Source organism: Dermochelys coriacea, chromosome 11 (genome assembly GCF_009764565.3).
Source record: "Dermochelys coriacea isolate rDerCor1 chromosome 11, rDerCor1.pri.v4, whole genome shotgun sequence".
NCBI lineage: Eukaryota > Metazoa > Chordata > Testudines > Dermochelyidae > Dermochelys > Dermochelys coriacea.
In genome coordinates, this window is record NC_050078.2 from 39494535 (window position 1) to 39515953 (window position 21419).

The window sequence follows — 21419 nt, forward strand, 5'->3', positions numbered from 1 at the left end:
GGCGCGGCCCCACCCCACGCTCTACGGGCGGAGCCGGCGGCAGCTCCCCCCACAGCGGCGGTCGCGCCTGGGAAGTTTGGTCCTCGCTGCGCTACGTCGGGCAGTTGCCGAGACAGGAGCCGGACGCGGGAGAGGACTCCGCGGAGCCGTTGGCGGGCCCTGGCGAGGCCCGTGGGGAGTGATGACGTCTGTGCTGGACGCGCTGTGGGAGGACAGGGATGTTCGCTTCGACATCTCCCCGCAGTGAGTGGCGCCCCCGGGCCTCCTCTCTGCGAAGCCTCCTTCAGCCCCGTTGCGAGGCTGGTTCTCGGGGTGGCGGGGCCGCTTCGGAGAGCCTGGCCCAGCCCGGCCCCCACGCTAGGGCCCGAGGCAACTCCCGGCACGGCCTAGAGCAGGGAGCTACCTTCGCCTGTGAGAGACCCAGCAAGGGGCCGCGCCGGTGACGTGTCACGTCACGACGGAGTAGTGCATGCTGGGAGCCGCCGGGCCCTCCGGCTCGGATGTGCGGTCGCCATCCTTTTTCACAAGAGAGCAGTGCATGCTGGGAGGGAGCAGTACAAGGGTTGCAGGGTCACCCTGCGAAAGCCTGAAGGCTCGCTGGAGTTTTAGCACAGATACTAATCCTGCTATGTAAGTTGAGGGACTGGAGTGTAGTCAGGGCTCAGAAACAGGCAGGAGTTTGTTCCTTCCGTGTACTAAATCCTCTAGGAAGCTACCGACCTATTTTCCAGAATCTCCACTTTCATTTAAAATAAAAAGTAATGCTCCAGCTGCAGTGATTGCAAAGACAATCTCAGAAAACGTGAACTAAGTGTAACTAATGCAAAGATGTCTGCATGCAAAGATGTGTGCCCAGTTCACTTAATCAAGGTGTTTACTTAGATGACAATGATTTTAAGTGTCACTATTGCTGTTTGTTTAATTATTGATGCAAGAAAGCAGGATCTTCATAGATCTGTACTATTTAAAGATAATCTCAGTTTGGTGGTACGTGTACGTGACATTCTGGAAGATATTGCTTCCCCCTCCCCACACACTCACAACCCCAAGAAACCTAACAGAACCCATAGGCATACTGAAGCCACATCAAAGCTCAAGAGCACACTTTTGTGTTTTGAACTGCACAATCTAGAGTGAGTAACTTCACTTTTTGGTACTCATATAGGTGAAGCTTGGAAGAGTACTTCTCTCCCACAGATCTGACCCTTGCTTACAGAACGCTTTGGCCTTCATTGTGTTTAAGGGTTACCATATTTTTGGTTCCCAAAAAAAGAGGTCACTACCAAAGGAGGAGAGCTGGGGGGAGTACTCACTGGAGGTGGGAGGCAGTGTTGCCCCCCCCATCACAGGGCGAAGGTGGCTGGCAGAAGCCCAGGATGCAGCAACAGCCATTGCAGATGTAGGGGAGGAACCAATCAGGAAGGGGACCAATCGGGACCCTTTCTGAGCTGCAGCTTGTCTGCGCTGAAACCCCTCCAGACATTTCATGTTATTTTAAAAATCCCTCTGCACAGACAAAGAAGGCTCAAAAAAGAGGCTATGTCTGGGAAAGCCTGGACCTATGGTAACCCTGGTGTGCAAGGTCAGATGTCTGAAGCAATTTCAGAAACATACAGTTATCACTTGAATAGTCAGTTAGTACTCCTGTTTTTCTTTTTTTTTAATAGGAGAGTTGGCTTCTATTTAGCTTTTTAAAAAATCCTGAAGTTACACTGTGTGCCAGGACATCATAGGAACCAAAGCCTAGGGAGTGGAGCTGGTCCTTGTCCTTGAGTGAGCATAATGAAACACACATCACCTAAAATAATCATGGTAGAGAAAGAAAATCAACAAAGTTCACATCAATAAATATTTTCTACTAAGAGCCATAGCTTGCTGGATAAGATTGAAAGATGCTTCATGGTGAGAGAACAAAATTAAAATTGCTCTGAAATTTGAACATTACTGCTGCAGTGTTGCTGAAGCAGAATTTGGTCCCATTGTGCTACAGGGCACGCGTAGTCCTGAGTGTAGCCTCAAAATAAATGTACATATTAAGCTAATAAGCAGTGGTTCTCAACCAGGGGCATATGTACCCCTGGAGATACTCTTAAGTCTTCCAGGGCAGTGCTACTCAAAGTGGTGGTCCAGTCCGCGAGCCATCGTCTGATGGTCCATGGGCCTGGGTAATGTGTTCTGCTCGCTCCGCTCCGCTGCCCCGCATGCTGCCAGCTACTCTGCTGCGGCTGCTGCCATTGGCTAGGTCGCCCCACCTCCCGTCACCCTTATGCCACGGAGAGGGAGAGGCGCTGCCTGAGCTGCAGCGTGTGTAATGTATGTGTGTGTTTCCTGCCCGTTGTGCCATCTATTGACACTGCCCCCCCACCCAGCCCTGAGCAGACAAAGCCCACGGACACACTAATAAGGAGAAGACTCGTTAATCTCTGGAAATTTCTTGGGCTTGGCTGCCACACCCTCTCCTTTCTCCACCTCTCCCCCGCCCCTCAAAAAAAAAGGGAGCTCCTTGATGCTGGAAGACAGTTTAGCGCAGGTTTGGAGAGAGGAGGATTAATTGTTGTTGCTCCGTGAAATTTGACAGCATCTGTACTGATCAGCTGGTGGAGGAAAAATGACACTTCAGAAGGTTGTCGGGTGGGAGCGGATAAGTCCCCTTTTAAAAAAAAAAAAAAAAAAAAGTCTGCCAACTTTTATTATATATTTATATTTATTATATCATTATATTGTTTCAGATATAAATTAATATTACTACAAATGTTCAAATAATATTTTCTTGAATCATAAACAAATAATAATTTTATACTGTCCGCACAGACACACAGCCGTTCAGTCAGTCTTCAGTGTATTTAAATGGGAACATCTCCGCGAGTACACCACGCTCCCATTAATACAGTGAAGAATATTAGTTTTTCTGATCTGATGTGCTACGTGCCTATGCGAATACGATAATATGGCACAAATATGGTACCCGTCCCTGGCACATTGGAAAAAAATTGCCAGTGCGCCACATCAGATAGTTTGAGAAGTACCGTTCCAGGGGGTACATCAACTTATCTAGATATTTGCCTAGTTTTAGAACAGGCTACATAAAAAGCACTAGTGAAGTCAGTACAAACTGAAATTTCATAGAGAATAGTTCATTTATACTGCTCTATACATTGAAATGCAAGTACAATATTAGTATTCCAATTGATTTATTTTATAATTGTATGGTAAATGAAAAAGTAAGCAATTTTTCAACAATAGTGTGCTGGGACCCTATTTTTGTGTCTGATTTTATAAGTTTAAGTTAGGTGAAACTTGGGGGTACACAAGACAAATCAGACTCTTGAATATTCTGAAAAGGTTGAGAGCCACTGCGCTAAAGCAACAAGTAGGAAAAAACCTTCAGTTCATCCTGAACAACAAAGAAGTCACTATAAAGGCTCTAGTTTATGGCAACAGATTTACCATTTAGACAATCCTGTGTAGAGTGTATTGCAGTAATCCTGTCTGGACTTGGAACTGCATACACTGTGGTTTTTAGATTAGAGTAAAAATCTAAAATCTGTGGTCTGGAAATATTTATAAAATAGTAAAACTTTCTTGATCAAGATTGACCCATTTGGACAATGAGTTTGTACAACCGTTTACCTACTCGTCTATTAATTTGCTATCTGCTACTATGTTCAATGCCAGAAACAACTGTATAATATTAGACAGACAAGGACCAACACAGCTACTACGGTGCATAATGCTAGATGTTTTTAAAAACATGGTAGTCCTAGAATTCATTACTCTTACTGCAAACATTTAGCCGAATTGTGATATGTCTATCATATTAGCAAATCTTTCGTTCACATTCTTTTGTTCCAAATATTGGTGGCTTGTGCCCCATGTACTCCCAATCACTTATAAAATTAGCTACACAGCATGAAAATGAATGTGAAAGTAAAGCAGCACCTTGAAAATATAAATAAGTATTATTAAAATATTTTCTCTTGACTCACAAGTGATTAAAAATAACTAACATGGTAAATTAAAAAGAAAAGAAAACCTGGCAACATTTTCATTTCTTGCTCTTCTCAGTGGTCTACAGTTGAATTAAAACACATTACCACTATATATTTGATTCCGTAGTGCTGGTTTATTGTTTCCATGTGTTGAGTTTCTATGCAGTTATGTTCATTTGGTTTCCCCCTTCTGTTTTGGCCTTCCACCCATCCCGATGGTGTATCATGAATTTCCACACCCAGCCAAATATCTAGGTGACAAAATACTTGAAGTAGTAATGCCAAAAGAAAACCTATGAGTGAGAGTAGACAGGAAATAAGGCAGGGAATTGAAATTTAATTTGGTATCTAAAAAGCAATGTGAGCTTTGAACTGTATACCAACAGGCATCACTGTCATGGACTAATGAGATTGTATTTCTTCTCCTTTGAAATTATACCAAGTAGGACCTGATTTTCAGATATGACAAACACATATAGCTCTTACAGCAGCCCATGGAATATTGCATTTGTTGGGGAGAAGGTGTTAAAGGAATATGTGGGAGAAGAAATGATCACCACTTTCCAGGGCCCGAGAGGGTAAACCCAATAATATCTTAATTGACCTTATTTTGTTATGTTTAGACCAGAGTATTTTGTGGTCAGTTTAAATAGAAATGAATAGCCAAAACAAATAAAATTACCTTGTTTTAGACAAATGAAAATGAGACCAGGAGAGGTTCTTATAGACTGTTTAGATTCTATTGAAGATACCAAAGGAAACAATGGAGACAGAGGTAAGTGTGTACCTTATTAAATTCTCCTCTTAACTTCTAATTTGTTTAATCATTGAGGGTTTAAAGTGGCTGCCACCGAACCAATGGGAACACTCCCACTCACTTCAGTAGGAACAGGAGTGGATCCTGAATGCATAATTGTCAGAAAGAAGGAAAGAATTAGGCCATTAGAAAATGATTATACCTGAAGTTAGGTTATTTCTGAAAGGAAAATGCAGATCTAGCAAGTAATGTTCTACAGTTGTCTGTGAACCTTGTAAGAGAGAGCTACTGTATGTAGATCTGATATTGGTCATTAGTCTTCTCTCTGAAGAAGATCTTAGGAAAAACAAACATGTAGACTATAATGCAGACTACATTAGTGTACTTGTACTGCCAGACATATCTGTCCTCTCAAGGGTATTCATCTGGTAGTGCAGTTGGTTCCAATGGCATGGATTTGATGGAAAGCAAAAAAGGTGATAGTAAGACTGTACCTGTGGGTTTGTTTGGAATTGAAAGCCTGGTTAGGAAGCAGTTCATTTGGGTTCAGTTTCCGCCCGAAAAACAACTTGGTAATCTTAAGTGATAATCCTGCAGAAGGTTGTATAGGCCTGTACTACAACTGTATAATTTCTACTTTTAGTGGGAAGTTGTTTAAATTTTATAACACAAGAGGATTTCTCTTTTCAAGATTTATTGCACTCTCTAATTATCTCAGTGGTTTCTCCCATCATAGTTTAAGGTGCTTCTGTGGACAGAAGAAGTAGTAAATTCATCAGAGTGTCATTGGACTAGGTTTTAAAATGGTGTTATTATCAGGTAACTACATTTTAAAATGATATAGCCTATTTCTCAGAGGACTGTTCGAAATGGTAACAAAATCTTCATTTATCAACTTGTTGCAGGAACTGGAACTCTTTAATTTGTTTAAATTAATTAATTAGCCATCCTAATGCAGAAACTTAAATACAATGTGAGATCTTTTCATTATTGAAAAGCCCTTTAATAGAAGAATCCACAGAGAAGAATAATTCCTTTATCTCTACTTAGAGCAAAATGTTGGGCCTTTCTTATACAGTAGTAAGGGATACTCACCACTGTGCTAGGGCCTTCAGTGCCCAGGCAGTCTAGTAGCTAGATCATTGGTTAGGGGCTGGAGCGGGGACCTGCCCTCCTTTCCCTCAGGTCCTCGCTCAGAGTCCTGGGCCACTTACACCCCTAGACAGGGGAGATGGATCTTGTTCCCAGCCATGAGGGGGATGCTCAGGACCTGTTGTCTGAGTTACTCCCTATGTAAGTCTTTTAGCTTGGAGCATGGCCCTGCTAGTCCAGTTTCCCCATGTTTGGGGCTTAGCAGTAGATTCCCCTTAACGGGGGGGGGGGGGGGGGGGGGAGGAGGGAAGGCTGGCTGGCTGGTTCTGTGCCTTCAGGCAGACACACAAAAAGCTCCTGCTTCTTCACCAGTGAGTACATGACTGAGCCAGGCTCCCTTCTTTTCTCCCCCTTCCAGCCCTGTCATTGGCTACAGGTATAATAGGGCGGGGCTATCTGAACCAACAGGTTTTCTTTAACCGCTACTGTGCCTGGCAGCCGTCTCTCTGCTCCTTCACAGCCACATAAGCTGCCTTCATGCTCAGCCAACCACTCCTGAAGATGGTTGGGCTGATGTGCAAGCAGAAGGAATAGAGGGGATCTGCATAAGGTCCATGGGTATAGGGCTACGTGGGAAAGAAGCTCATGTAAATGAACTCCTCATCTTCCCACCCACCACCAGTAGTCCTTTATAGATTCTGTTTATTGTTTTCATGAAGATTACTGCAGCTTCCATGATATGTGAGGGAAAAGGAATGAGAGTGAAATCCATAACAGTTTTTTGTTTGGTTTTTAGGGCTTACCTCTTGTGGTTGTCACTGGTGTTTGGGAGTAGAACTGGGCGAATAGCTGACTTTTTGGTTCTCTGGCAGTTCTGGTCGCTGGAGGGGTTTCGATTTGCTCCAAAACTATAGATTACAAAAAAAATTAAACAAATCAAAGACATCAACAAAAACTTTGATTTGGAGCAAACAGTTTTTTTAATCTGAAATGTTCAGTCTCATTTCTGGGTATTTTTAACTTTTTAAAATAAAAGCAAAGGAAATGAAGGGCTAGATTCACAAAATAACTGGAGGAGGAGTAGGTGGTGGTGGTACCCCACTTATAACCTGTAGGGCACTCTCCTTGAATGTAGAAGACCTATATTCAATTCTTCCATCTGCCTGATGTGGAGAAGGAATTTGAACGTAGGTCTCCCAGATTTCAAGAGAATCCCCTATCCACTGGGCTGTGGCATACTGTGAAGCAGGTGTCTCAGTCATTCCTGTTGAAGCTATTCTGCTTCATATAAAATACTTGAATAGTCACTGGGCTAGAGAGAGAATGAGAATGAGTATGGCTTAGTGGTTAGGGCTCACCTGCGGAAGATCCAAGTTCAAGTCCCTGTTCCAAACCCTGTTTGAGAAATTGAAAGAGGCCTACCCCAGAATACCCCAAACAGAATGGTTGGGGAAGTCTTGTGCAATATGGGATATCCTTTCTCCACATCAGAGAGAGACAGGGGAGAACTGTATTTGGGTTTTTTTACATCCCAGGTGAGAAGCCTAATGCCTGGAGTAAAGGTTATAAGGAAGGCAGCTGTGCTACTGTTGCCACCATTGCCCCGGCCATCCTGTAAATTTAGCCCAAAAAATCAAACACATTGTGTTGATATGTCAAAATAATTTGTTTTAATATTACCAAACTTACTTTGTTTTTCAGTTTGACTGAAACTATTTGCAATAAGCACACATTTACAAATAGTTTTGACTAACCTGAAACTGCATTTTTTTCAGTGAATAAACTATTTTGTCAAAAAAGTCACCCAGTTCTATATCAGAAACTATTTGTTTCCCTCCTTCCTGATTGCCAACCTGAGAGACCTTTCTTATAACAGACCTTAGTCCTTTCTCTAGCTGACAACTCTATATAAGAGTTGTTAGCCTGAAGCTCCCTTTTTGTGGGTGAGACCCATTTAAGGTTCACGTCCACCATTGCACTGGTAGCTGCACAGTCACCTGGGGAAAACCCATTCCTCTAATAGGATCTTGTCGTAGGTGCTGAACATGACTCAGTGTCATTCTATGGTGGTAATGAACTCTATCTAAAATAAAGATTTTTACAACAAAAGAAAGATCAGATTGGCATTTGGTTTGCAGGGGTTTTTCAGGAAGAGGAAGGGAGGCAGTTATGTTTATATGTTAAGTTTTGTGGAACAACTTTGAAATATCACGTTTAATCTGGATAGTTGTCATCAAATTTAATGAAAAATGTTGCACTCTTTGTTTCCAGGTAGACTTCTAGTGACAAATTTACGGATTATTTGGCACTCATTGGCATTACCTAGAGTCAATCTCTGTAAGTATCCCCTTTAGTTAAAATGAATAAAGTTTTGTGTTTTTTTTATGTGATAGTATGCTGAATTTTCACAACAGTAATAAGTATAGCAATAAAGTTACAGTCTAATAAAGTCTTCAGTCTCCCATTGCTATCTAACCTGGGTATAATCCAGCTGTATTCATTATTCCTTTCAGTAATATAGAATTGATATAATAATTCCTAGATAAACTGTCAATGTTTAATAACCATTTCTCAAACTAGAATTCTGAAGATCACAACAGAGTGTGTTATAGTTTTCCTAAAGTCTGTGGAATTTGAAGGTTTGCCTAGGAAGAACTGTTTCGTTTTACTTTACTTTGAATTGCCAGCTTGTCATATCAGTATATGCTGTTGCCACTTCTTTATTCTGATTTAATCTTGATCCTCAGTTTTTCTGTCCTCAGTAATATATCACTTACTGTTATGGGCCCTGATTCAGCAGGCTACTTAAACACGTCTAACTTCAGTTACATGAGTAGTCAATGAAACTGCTCAGGATGCTTAAAGTTAAGCATATTCTTAAGTAGCTTGCAGAACTGTACTATGGTACATTTGTTCAGCAGGCATTTTGCTCCAGATACTCAATTTCCAGTAGCCAAGAAAGTAGAAGTCCCGATGCTCACAAACTCAATTCCCCCTACATTGTATTATGTATATGTGGTGATATTTTTTCCAAGTTGTATAAAGTTTGCTTATGGTCTCAAGTACAGATTCACCCCTGCTATAAGGAGAGACAATTCTATCCTTCAACTTTTTAGATATTTTAAAAATTGATTATCTTATAACTGTCAAAGTAATACAGTTATGCAAGGTAATTTATTGACAAATAACAGCAAGTATTAATGAGTGAGTGAGTTTGCTAATTCTAGATTATTTCACACTGGACATCAGTGTCAGTGTTGAATGATGACCTTGAGAGTAGTATTAATATGTGCAAAAATACCAGGAAAGACTGCCTTGTGCATCATGTGAAGATATAAACATCCTTATCCTTTTACCTGCCATCATACCCTTGTTTTTGAGACTGCATAATCTCCCCACAACTAGCTCCCTATTTACTTATTTCATTGTTGCAGTCTTATTCTGTATAAATTATATTTATATAATTTCTATTAATATTTTCTAGCACAGTGTTTCCCAAACTTGGGACGCCGCTTGTTCAGGGAAAGCCCCTGGTGGGCCCGGCCAGTTTGATTACCTGCGGCGTCTGCAGGTTCGGTCGATCGAGGCTCCCACTGGCTGTGGTTTGCTGTGCCCGGCCAATGGGGGCTGCAAGAAGCGGTGGCCATTACATCTCTCGGCCCACGCAACTTCCCGCATCCCCCATTGGCCGGGCACAGTGAACTGCGGCCAGTGGGAGCTGCGATCGGCCAAACCTGTGGACGCGCCAGGAAAACAAACCAGGGGCTTTCTCTACACAAGCGGCGTCCCAAGTTTGGGAAACACTGTTCTAGCAGAAAGATTAAAAATGGGGAAGGCTGTGAATGCCTTGACCCTACTCTTTTGACTAGGCTTACTTTTAATAACAATTTATTAAGATTTCTTGGACTATTTGGACCCTTATCCTTTATCATATTTCCTAGAAGTCCCCATGTTCATTCAGCAGCTACTTTCAACTCATTTTCTATTATAAAAATTAAGGTCCCAATCCTGCATAGGGATCCTTGCAAGGAAGAAAATCCTATTCTGATTTATTTGCAGAACAGGAGCCTAAATTGGGAATAATATTGAGCACATCCCAATTTAGGTTCCAGTTCTGCTGCCCTTACTCAGATGAATAGACCAGTTTACTTTAGGTAGGGCTTGGGCCTGCTCCTATTGTAATCAGTAACAAAATACTAATTGGCTTCAGATTGGGCCCCTAACTATTTCAGTAAGTCTGCTCAGATGAAGAACTGAAGGACTGGGGTCTTAGTTTTTATACAAACTGTTGTGGTCAGGGCAATAAAGCATTTTAAAAATGTTACCTTTTTTTCCCTCTGTCCCCTCATTCTCTTCCCATTCTCCTCTTTTCAGACACACTATCTATTCCCTTAGCCAAACTGCTTCTGTTATTTTTGCACTCTTAGCTCCTCACGACAATATTAACATAATAGTGATAGGGATTTTTGTTTTCAAGGGTCAGATTCTAGCTGGGAACAGGTATGACATAATGTAAAAGGCGTAGCCAGCCAATCATAATGTGGGCTTTTCACAATCAGTGTCCCAAGCAATGTTCTAACAGTATTGTTCTGTATAACTGAGAATTTTCTTCTGATCAAAACTGTACTTTTTCTCCCCTTCCCCCCCCAATTTTTAGCTGTTGGTTACAACTGCATTATAAATATAACCACGAGAACCGCTAACTCAGTAAGTTTCAAAATACTTCTTAAATTAAAAAGGTGTAAAAGTACCATAAACATTCATTGCACTATATAATCTGAAAGTTCATCTTTAATCATAGAAATAAAATAGTAGTGAAATTTTTATTTTAAATATTTAGAAATAAACTTTTAATTTTATAAGGAGAGGGTTTATTATTATAAAATTCTTGGGGGGAAATAGTAACTTTGGTGGGGCCTGGATTTCAATAACCAGGGGGCCAGGAAGTCAGTGTAAAATTTCCATAGACTGGTCTGGGGGCCAGAATTTCACCTTAAGTGATTACAATTAGAATATGACAAAAAAAATAGCATGCTTGGATTGCTGATTCTCTATGTTATTTACAAATCAAGATGCTGTAATGTCAAAATGTTAAATATTAACAATTTTTCTTATAGAAACTACGAGGACAGACAGAAGCTCTTTATATATTAACTAAATGTAACAATACACGGTTTGAGTTCATATTTACTAATGTGGTTCCTGGGAGTCCCAGACTTTTCACTTCAGTTATTGCTGTACACAGGTACCATACTTAAAATAATGTTTAATTTTAAAAATTATAGTAAATCAAGTATATATGCAGAATTTGGGATTGCTATCACTGATGTACCCGTCAGATATTCTCACATACGTAAAGTCCACAGAAGTATTTGAAATATGAGCAAGGAATCTTAAAATGTGGGATGGAGAGATGAGGGGCAGAAAGCCTATGAGTCCAATTAAATGAATAAATATCGTAAAACTCATTTCATTCATATATGTTATCGACTAGGGACGATATCCCACACTCTAGCTCAGCCAAAACTTTCACTCAAATTGGAATGTGACGTGAATGAAGACTGCAGGCTCTGGCCCTAGCACAGTACAAATTACAATAACTCCAGTGCAAACCTAAGAAAAAAATTACATTGGAACAGTTATCAATTATTAGGTGAAACTAAAATTCTTGGTTTCTTCTACTGGGTCATCCTTGCATTCTGTGAAAGATTCACTACGTGGTTTTGTCTTAACTATGTTTTGATTTAAATAAAATTTGTCAATTGATTTGCATCAAAAACCATTCATCTTGCCTTCATAAATGACCTGGAATTTGTTTGAATTAGGGCTGTTGATTAATTGCATACGATTAATTAATTAATTAATTAATTGCATACTCATACGATTAACTCAAAAAATTACACTGTTAAACAATAGAATACCAATTGAATGTATTAAATGTTTTTGAACATTTTTCTACATTTTCAAATATATTGATTTAAATTACAACACAGAATACAAAGTGTACAGTGCTCACTTTATATTATTTTTGCACTGTAAAAGTGATAAAAGAAATAGTATTTTTCAATTCACCTCATACAAGTAGTGTAGTGCAATCTCTTTATCGTGAAAGTGCAATTTACTAATGTAGATTTTTTGTTACATAACTATACTCAAAAACAAAACGTAAAATTTTAGATCCTACAAGTCTACTCAGTCCTACTTCTTATTCAGCCAATCACTAAGACAAACAAGTTTATTTACATTTAAGGGAAATAATGCTGCTGGCTTCTAATTTACAGTGTCACCTGAAAGTGAGAACAGGCATTCGCATGGCACTTTTGTAGCTGGCATTGCAAGGTATTTACATGCCAGATATGTAAACATTTGTATGTCCCTTCATGCTTCGGTCACCATTCTAGAGGACATGCTTCCATGCTGATGATACTCGTTTAAAAAAAATGCATTAATTAAATTTTAACTGAACTCCTTGGGGGAGAATAGTATCTTTCCTGATGTTTTACTCACATTCTGCTATGTATTTCATATTATAGCAATCTCAGATGATGACCCAGCACATGTTGTTTGTTTTAAGAACACTTTCACTGCAGTTTTGACAAAACACAATGTGAGATTTCTAAAGATAGCTACAGCACTTGACCCAAGGTTTTAGAATCTGAAGTGCCTTCCAAAATCTGAGAGAGACGAGGTGTGGAGTATGCTTTCAGAAGTCTTAAAAGAGCAGCACTCTAATATGGAAACTATAGAACCCAAACCACCAAAAAAGAAAATCAACCTTCTGCTTGTGGCATCTGACTCAGATGATGAGAGTTAACATGCATCTGTCTGCACTACTTTGGATCATTATAGAGTAGAACCCGTCAACAGCGTGAACACATGTCCTCTGGAATGGTGGTTGAAGATGAAGGGACATATGAATCCTTAGCGCATCTGGCACATAATTATCTTGCAACGCTGGCTACAACAGTGCCATGCGAATGCCTGTTCTTACTTTTGGGTGACATTGTAAACAATAAGTGGGCAATATTATCTCTGGCGAATGTAAATAAAACTTGTTTGTCTGAAGCCTTGTCTGCACTACAGGAGGAGATCGATCTAAGTTACGCAACTTCAGCTACATGTGGGGTCCACACTATGCAATGTTGATGGGAGACGCTCTCCTGTCGATTCCACTGCGCTTCTCGTTCAGGTGAAGTACAGGAGTCAACAGGAGAGCGACCTGCGGTTAATTTAGCAGGTCTTCACTAGACCCGCTAAATCGACCGCCAATGCCTTGATCCCCGTGCGTTGATCTCCCGGTAAGTGTAGACAACCCCTGAGTGACTGGCTGAACAAGAAGTAGGACTGAGTGGACTTGTAGGCTCTAAAGTTTTACATTATTTTATTTTTGAATGCAGTTATTTTTGGTACATAATTCTAAATTTGTAAGTTCAACTTTCATGATAAAGGGATTGCATTACAGTACTTGTGTGAGGTGAATTGAAAAATGTTTTGTTTTTTTACAGCACAGATATTTGTAATAAAAAAAAATATAAAGTGAGCGCTGTACACTTTGTATTCTGTGTTGTAGTTGAAATATATTTGAAAATGTAGAAAATGTCAAATATTTAAATAAATGGCATTCTATTATTGTTTAACAGCGTGATTAATCGCACGATTAATAGTGATTGTTTTAAAAATGCAATTCATCATGATTAATTTTTTAATTGCTTGACTGCCCTAGTTTGAATACAAAAGCTTACGTTCTACAGGTAATGATTTTAAATAATTCCTATCGTTTAAAGTAGCCTGTATGATATTAGGGGGAAAAAAATTTTCTGATTTCTAAATAACACTAGAGCTAATTTCAATATTAAGTTCTTTCAAGGTAAAAACCAATATTAATAAGTAAAGTACACTTTTAATTGAAATATTTACATAGTAGTAGTGAATCATTTAGTGTAAATCAAGGAAGGAATCATGACTTGATTGAAAAGCCCATTCGGGCCAGGATTTCACCCCTAAAGAATAAGTTATATAGATGAGAACATGTACATAGTCTAATGGCATGAAAACTGATCTACACTATATACATAATTAAAAATTGTGGAATAGTGATTTGTGTATATCTTATACATACAGCATATTTGTGCCTGATCCGAGTTGAAAATTAAATGTTTCCCAATGTCCATACTGTATATAATGTGTGAACAGCAAGGCTTTGGTTGCATTTTAACAGCTAAAAGAGCAGAACTGCAAGGTGCAGAAAAGTGACAGCATGCATCAGAACACTGCAAAAGACCAGAATTGATTTCAAGCTAAAAAGTAATTTTTTAAATGTTTTTAGTTTTTCAAAAAAAAAAAAAAAAAAAAACCACACACAGACACCCAACAACAGGTATTCTACTTAGTGAAGGTTTAATAAAATTGCTGAACTTATTTGTAGAATGTAGATAATTGAAGTGGGAAGTTTGAAATATTTTATAAACCTGTGTTAACATGAACTATGAAAGACATTGAAATCTTCAGCTTTGGCATGTATTTTTATTTGTAGAGCTTATGAAACTTCTAAAATGTACCGTGACCTTAAGCTGAGAAGTGCATTGATTCAAAACAAGCAACTGAGATTATTACCACAAGAACAAGTATATGACAAAATCAATGGAGTCTGGAATTTATCTAGTGACCAGGTATAGTTAAAACAAGAGTATATGCAATTTTACTAAAACTGTGCTTTGTTTTTCATCTTCCTAGCAACTGTACTATTATAGTTCTATAACCTCAGAGGAATTCTCTTTTGGTTCATTTCATGAGTGGGTTACATGAGAAGCAGTCTATCCTGTGTGTATACTATTCAGTATAAGAGAGTACTCCTCTTAGCAACCTGTCATGATATTTGTGAGACATTTTCAGCTCTATATACAGGAATTAGATACACAGCTCCTATTAACAAGTATTATTTGAGAGCCTAATTCTCTGTGTATCATCCTGAAAGTATACCCTGCTATTTCTAAAACACTTTGCTGCATATTTGTATAATCTACTTGCAGTTTTTGACTGCATGTTTTCCTTTGTTTTTTAGTTGCTAACAACTAAAAACATTGGAATAGAAGATTATTTTTTGGGGATGGGGAGAGACTAGTAGTTGCAAGTGACATGTACAATATGTCGGTGTTATTCTCCAGGGCACTAGTTATTTGTACTTGTTTATGACATGGAACAAAATTTGAAGCTGTTATGTCTGTGTAATTTTAGTCCAAAATGGGGATAACATCAGTCTTGATGAGTAAGAGAGTACTTTCCTCTTTGCTCCAGTTTTGATTTTGGCACACATCTCCCTAATCACTTAAATTTAACGCATGTGCCATTGTACTTTTACAGTATACCAGTTCTGGAACTATACAGTGAACAACACTTGAAAGTTTCACATTTTCCTCCAAGATTCACTGTACTGTAGTGTGATCCTGGTTTGCTGCAGTAGTAGCAATCCCCGAAGGGTTTTCACCACTTGAGTAGTGATAGTCTTTAAGATCTTCTCCTCCTCCATTGAAGTCAGTGGTAACACTCCAATTGACTTCAGTTAGGCAGCGTCAAATCCTAATTGAACTGAATCGGAGTTCCATTATATTAGCATTTCAGTGCAGGATATGAGTAGGGTATGCAAATGAAAACAGGCCCTACATTTCAAAGGAATTCTGGTATATCTATTTTTTACAGGGAAATCTGGGGACCTTTTTCATTACTAATGTGAGAATAGTTTGGCATGCAAATATGAACGACAGTTTTAATGTCAGCATACCATATCTGCAAATTGTAAGTATCTTACAATCCTTTTTAAACCTAAATATTGTATGATATGGGTCAAATTCCACCCTTCGATTCACACACCTAACTCACATTGAACTTAATGGGAGTTGCATGCCCTTATCTGAGGGAAGATTTGGCCCTATTAATATCTGTTGTAGAGCAGATTTTCTGTCCAAATTCCTTGAAAAATCAAGCCTTTCAGGATCAGGAGCTGGATCCTTGGATCTGATCTGAATCTCTGATTTCCATGGTGCTTACCATGCTGCTGCTCCAATGCCAGTAGTGTACACCACTGTATGTGACCTCTGGAATTCATCTTTTGATCAAAGTTTTCAGAAAGGAACACTGCCAAGACCTTGTCATCATTTCTGATGGAATACTCCTCCATCAGCTGTCAGTGGTTCAGATTTGGAATTCCAAATGGCTGAAGATGCCACGCATTCAGAGCTGATAATCACAGTTAATAGTATTAATAAATTGTTTGTATCAAGGAATTAAAGAACACCATTTTTAAAAAACACACTTTACCTCTTTTTACTTTACAACCAGCGTTCAATAAAGATTAGAGACTCAAAGTTTGGCTTGGCACTTGTCATAGAAAGTTCTCAGCAGGTAAGATGATTTAATAGCATTCTTTAGTTATTTTCATTTTTACCTATATAGCTATGTAATTCTGATATTCAGTGTGCTATTTTTAAACAATGAATAGACTGAACTCCTATATGCTCTTTAGAGTTTAAACTTAAGAAAACTTGGCTACATAAGAGGCCAAAATTGTGGTGAAAATAGGGCTGTTGAGTTATGAATTTATTGAACAAAGATTTTGATGAATGAACCATCAGCTGATTAACGAGGTCTCTGACAAACACAAACTGGCCAGCATGGCCAGTTAATTTGTTATTTATTTAGGTAATGCCTTGTTACACAGGAACTCTAGTTTAGGGAGAGTAATAATGGGTTACTTTTAGCACTGTGCAGCTAAATACCATTAAAAAAATACCATTAAAAAAACATTGTCATCTTTGCTACTCTCTGTAAAAGATTGGTAATTTCTTCTACTGATGACCATGATCAAATACGTTTCTACAGTTGAAAAAAAAAAACAAACACCTATTTTTGGCTACTTCAAATGCATTCATTATAACTGAAAAACTACCTTCACAATAGCACTTGTGAGCTAATGGATTAAGCATTTATTGAGCAGCTCGAAACTCCTGAATACAGATCCTAGATTTGCTACTGATTTTCAGTTTTCTCTTGACCTCTCCATGTCTCTGTTTCCCATCTGTAAAACAGAACAACAGTGCATAGCTTTTATACTTCACAGAAATCCTAGCCCACTGGAAGTCCATAGGCCAGAATTTCACGCAGGGTTTGTACAGCAGTTTGAGATTTATAAAATGCTTATATAAAAGTCCTCATTGTTAATATTAAGAAATGCCTGTCAAGTCAAGAGGAAGTACTTTGTCTATAAGTTTATATATCTTTTATATAGTAAAAATTAATTAGAGTACATATTTTTCTTTTCTTGTAGAGTGGAGGATACGTACTTGGTTTTAAAATAGACCCTGTGGAGAAACTACAGGAGGCAGTGAAAGAAATAAATTCACTGCATAGAGTTTACTCAGCTAGCCCTATATTTGGAGTGGATTATGAAATGGAAGAAAAGGTATGCTGTTCCTTTTATTACAGAAGCTACATGCAGCATTGCACTAACAGAAGAAATAAAATTATATTAAAAACATTATATATAAATGTATTTGTTTACTTCATTGTCTCAATTTACAGCCTCAACGTCTTGAAGATTTGACAGTGGAACGGATTCAGGATGATGTGGAAATAGAATCTGATGAACAGACCGATGCTTTTGTGGTAAGCTACTCCAGAAAAACAATTGTTGTTTGATTATTTAAATATAAATCATTTATAGACTTGGGTTCCTACTAAAATATATGTTTGGTCTTCTGATGTTAAACAACATATTTAGATGTCTTTTAGGCATAAAGTCCAAACTATGCTATAGTCTCTAACTGTAAATATATAAGTTTTTTTCAACATTCTCTTTAGAAAGAGCTATATTTCAAATGATTATTGACAGTCAAGGTATTTGGTGTTTAAAGTAGCAATCACAAGCAACTTGCAGCACGCTTTAAGGTCCAGCAGGGTCTAAAAGCTTGTAGTTTAATCAGGTCATACAGATATTAAAATTAAGTCTTCTTTCTTTCTTTCTGGGCAGATTGATTTGATAGTGTTGTGTTAGAAGGTTGCCTCAGTATTTGCCCCCACAAGATTTTAGGAAAAGGTGATATTAACTGTTGTCCCTAAACCTAATATGAAGAAGTGATGAGTACCCACAACTTCCATTGATGCAAACACAAGAGGATATGTTGATGAGGTGGAGTCTTTTCTGAAATTTTAAATGTAGTCCTTTCCCTACATCCAGAAACTATTTTTTAGTATAAACAGAAGAGTGCACAAGTATTTTTATATGGTAGCCTAACCCAAAATACACATTGTCATAGTTCACCTTTGAAATCTGATAGACTCAACAATCCTAAAACCAATCCTACTAGTCTGCCGTTACTTTTCTTCTTTCCTATCCCTTATCTGTCCTGCTAACCTTCAGTTTTTTAATCTCTATATTTTTCCTTTTCTCTTCTTTCAGTCTAATTTCCTTTCCTTTTTCTCCCTCTTTCCTTATGGGTTTTTGTTTTGTTTTGTTTTATTTTTGGCTTAAGTGCCCAGAGTACTTTTAAATTCTATGAGCTTGTCATCACAGTTACAATCCTTTCTCTTATATTTGGATTTTGTCTGGGTTATCTATGCCTTTGTCACTTCTACTTTGGATTAATCTAATGTGCTCTGTATTTAACTATCCTAGAATAATATTTGGATGCTGTAGCTGGTACAGAATGTGGTGATCTACTTGCTTAGCAGTAGTTGCCAAAGGGAACATATTTCATCTGAATTCCACAGGCTGGCTCCTTAATAGTCTGCTATTGTAATTGAAGGCGTTAGTATTCTGTACAGTCCTATTTGATTTCAGCCCTATTCGGGAAAATGCTTTGGCCCACCAAGACAGCTGAGGTCAGCTGAGACACTTTTTGCTAAATCCCTAGATTTAAAGGTCTAGGAGCTGCTGGCAGGGACCTCTCAGAGAAGAGCCCTTGATGCTGGAATTTGCTTCCCGTGCTTGTCCAAGACTCAGTCTGATTTTCTGGGGATGGTATAAAGCCCACCTCTTCATACAGATCTTTGCCTGAGACAGGAATGACTTTGCTTAAGTGTTAGATTAGTCCATTAGTGTTGTTGACTAATCATTTTGATAATTTTTTTTTTAATTTTTGTGAACATGCCCCAAGATATTATGAAGAGCCCATTTTGAGAAACTGAATAGTTAAATGTTGCTGCATGTGCAGCAGGAACTATGAGCATGCCATCAGGTCTGCCTTTGTTTTATTATGAAAAACACACATTTATTGCAACAGACATTTTAGCAGTTATTTAGATTGACTATTTTATATTAAGACACTGCTTTCTGGTTGAAGTTTTGCATAGTAAATTTTAACCGAGTGAATTTTTAGTTTTATATATAAAATGAAAGTAAAAGATTCTACCAAGCACACACGTAAATCTCAGAAAACATGCCAAATGCAGTTTTAAATAAAAGGGATTTTAAAATGGAAAGTTAATAGAACTGAGAAGCCTAAAGTATCTCTGTGTAGATATAAAAAAGTATTAATGGTAAATGGGAAAGTATTTTTTTAAATTGTATATAGGAAAACCATTTTAAATTATTTAGGTGGGTTTATGGCTTTTTTTTTCTCTTTATAGGCTTACTTTGCTGATGGTAATAAGGTAAGAACACTAACATTGTAAAATGCATATTATTTAATAATTCACTATTCACAGATTCTAATGAAACTTGTCTTTTATTTGTTCCTCCTCCCTATGCCCTTCACCTCCAAAAAAGCAACAGGATCGGGAACCTGTATTTTCAGAAGAACTGGGACTAGCAATAGAGAAACTGAAGGATGGATTCACACTTCAGGGACTCTGGGAAGTAATGGGTTGATTTAGATTTAACATTATTTTCCTAATCCATGCAAGGCATGTAGTCATTATGTTACTACAAGATCTTTAGGAAGACTGAAAATATTTGAGTAAGACAGAACTACTGTACCAAAGAGAAGGAACATATAAATATCATACAATGGATAGTTAGCTTATTTTGTGAAAGAAAACTTGTTAAAGAAATTGTACATTTGTAACAATTGTATTTTGTATGTTTTTGTATACATTTCTTGTGCTAAAGTTTTAAATTATTTATTTGTTTATAGAAAAAAAATGTACTGATTTATAATTGTGTCTAAACATTTCCATAGCAACTTTTGTGACACATTCATATATTTTTGTTTTTATTCCCCTAAATAACATTTTAAGAATGTGGGAAACTTTTTTTTTTTTTTTAGAAAGAATAGTTGTGTCATTGTGGCAGTATTGTGGTATTAATATCATTTGACAAAGTACTGTACTATTCCAAGTGTAACTGTTAGTTTTCATATTACATATAGAACTTCATGTACTATATATCAATCATCATTCCAGGTACGAATTTTCATCCAAAGACTTCAGTACAAATTTTTTTCAGAAAACACTGACTTTTTTTTTTTTTTTTTTAAAGGAGATAATCAGGAAAGAATCACACACTAATATCTTTTGCTTCTGACCCATCAGACCTTTAGAATGTTGTGTTACATGCAGAGAGAATTGAGTCATTTATTGTTTAAAGGGGAGATGCAGCTGTTACGTTTTTTAGTGAGATGAGACCTTACACACTATTTCCTATAAATGGAAGAAGTCAAATGAGCTCTCCTTTCAGCTGTTGTTTTAGCAGCTGACTACACCAGTGACTGTGGTATGGAAAGGAAGAAAAGCCTGTTAATTATAGTTTTATGTATACAAGTTTTACACAAATATTTAAATGAAATCCTGTTTATATCAAATGTATTTATAAAAGTTGGTGCCCAATCCTGCTCCCATTAATGGGTGTTTTGCCATTGACTTCTGTGGGAGCAGGATCAAGCCCTTTGTCACTAAAGCATGTTAAGCAAATTCTGGGTTAAACTTCTACATTTCCAAATTTAATCGAAATCGAAGCCTTCCCTGCCGAAATTCTGAAACTTTTAACAAAAGTAATTTGTGAGTACCTAACTCACGTATATTTTCTAAATCTGCTCTTCTTACTTTGTTAAACTATTAACAGTTTGTACTGTTAATACAAAGGTTCTTTTTTTTCCTCAATTTTTAGTTTTGTGAACATTCTCATTGATGAAAGAATTTTCACATGTGGCATTCATTTTTTTTAACATTTTCTATTCTGTCTCTAACATACATATTACCTTCATTTTAAAATGGATAGAGGATACCCTTTACTGATGTCACTCTTAATGTTTCCCTAAAATGAAAACTTAAAAACAAATACTTGGGGAGAGGGGGAAGGGAACTGATAATATGTCTAGGAAAATGATCTGGAGTGAGAACTACATTTTAAGAATAAAAAAAATTGGAGCTTCATTTGTAAATAATTAAGTGGAATTTTGCTTCGAGACTCTTTTCATATTTTAACTTGCAAACAGATTATCATGTATTGTTAAGTACAAATCCAAAATAAAATACATATTTTTCATTACATTATTTCTCCAGAACTGAATTATCTTTTCAGATATGATATATGCGAGTATGAAAAAACACCCTAGCACAAAATATCTGTCTCTAATGAATCACAATTAATT

The 21419-nt window shown here is 37.7% G+C and overlaps 1 protein-coding gene across 2 annotated transcripts; it reads left to right on the plus strand.

The window, feature by feature from the left end:
• BBS5 (Bardet-Biedl syndrome 5) lies at positions 1-21316 on the plus strand. Of its 2 annotated transcripts, XM_038421796.2 has the most exons (12): positions 7-243; positions 4682-4764; positions 8110-8175; positions 10496-10545; positions 10956-11083; positions 14372-14507; positions 15535-15630; positions 16174-16236; positions 17159-17293; positions 17413-17496; positions 19459-19482; positions 19598-21316. In XM_038421796.2, the coding sequence occupies exons 1-12, from the start codon at positions 182-184 to the stop codon at positions 19697-19699; spliced, it is 1029 nt and encodes a 342-aa protein (XP_038277724.1). In that variant the 5' UTR covers positions 7-181; the 3' UTR covers positions 19700-21316. The 2 variants fall into 2 exon arrangements, with proteins under 2 accessions (XP_043361179.1, XP_038277724.1); XM_043505244.1 differs by lacking the exons at positions 19459-19482; positions 19598-21316 and adding an exon at positions 18744-18904 and having other exon boundaries at positions 1-243.
• The last annotated feature ends 103 nt before the right edge of the window (positions 21317-21419 follow it).

What these genes read in the sequence shown, in the direction of transcription:
- BBS5 (XM_038421796.2), top strand. Translation starts at nt 182, where the DNA reads ATGACGTCTGTGCTGGACGCGCTGTGGGAGGACAGGGATGTTCGCTTC. An exon ending in CCACGAGAACCGCTAACTCA is followed by an intron (nt 10,546 to 10,955) that starts GTAAGTTTCAAA and finishes TTTTTCTTATAG; the next exon opens with AAACTACGAGGACAGACAGA. An exon ending in GGAATTTATCTAGTGACCAG is followed by an intron (nt 14,508 to 15,534) that starts GTATAGTTAAAA and finishes TATTTTTTACAG; the next exon opens with GGAAATCTGGGGACCTTTTT.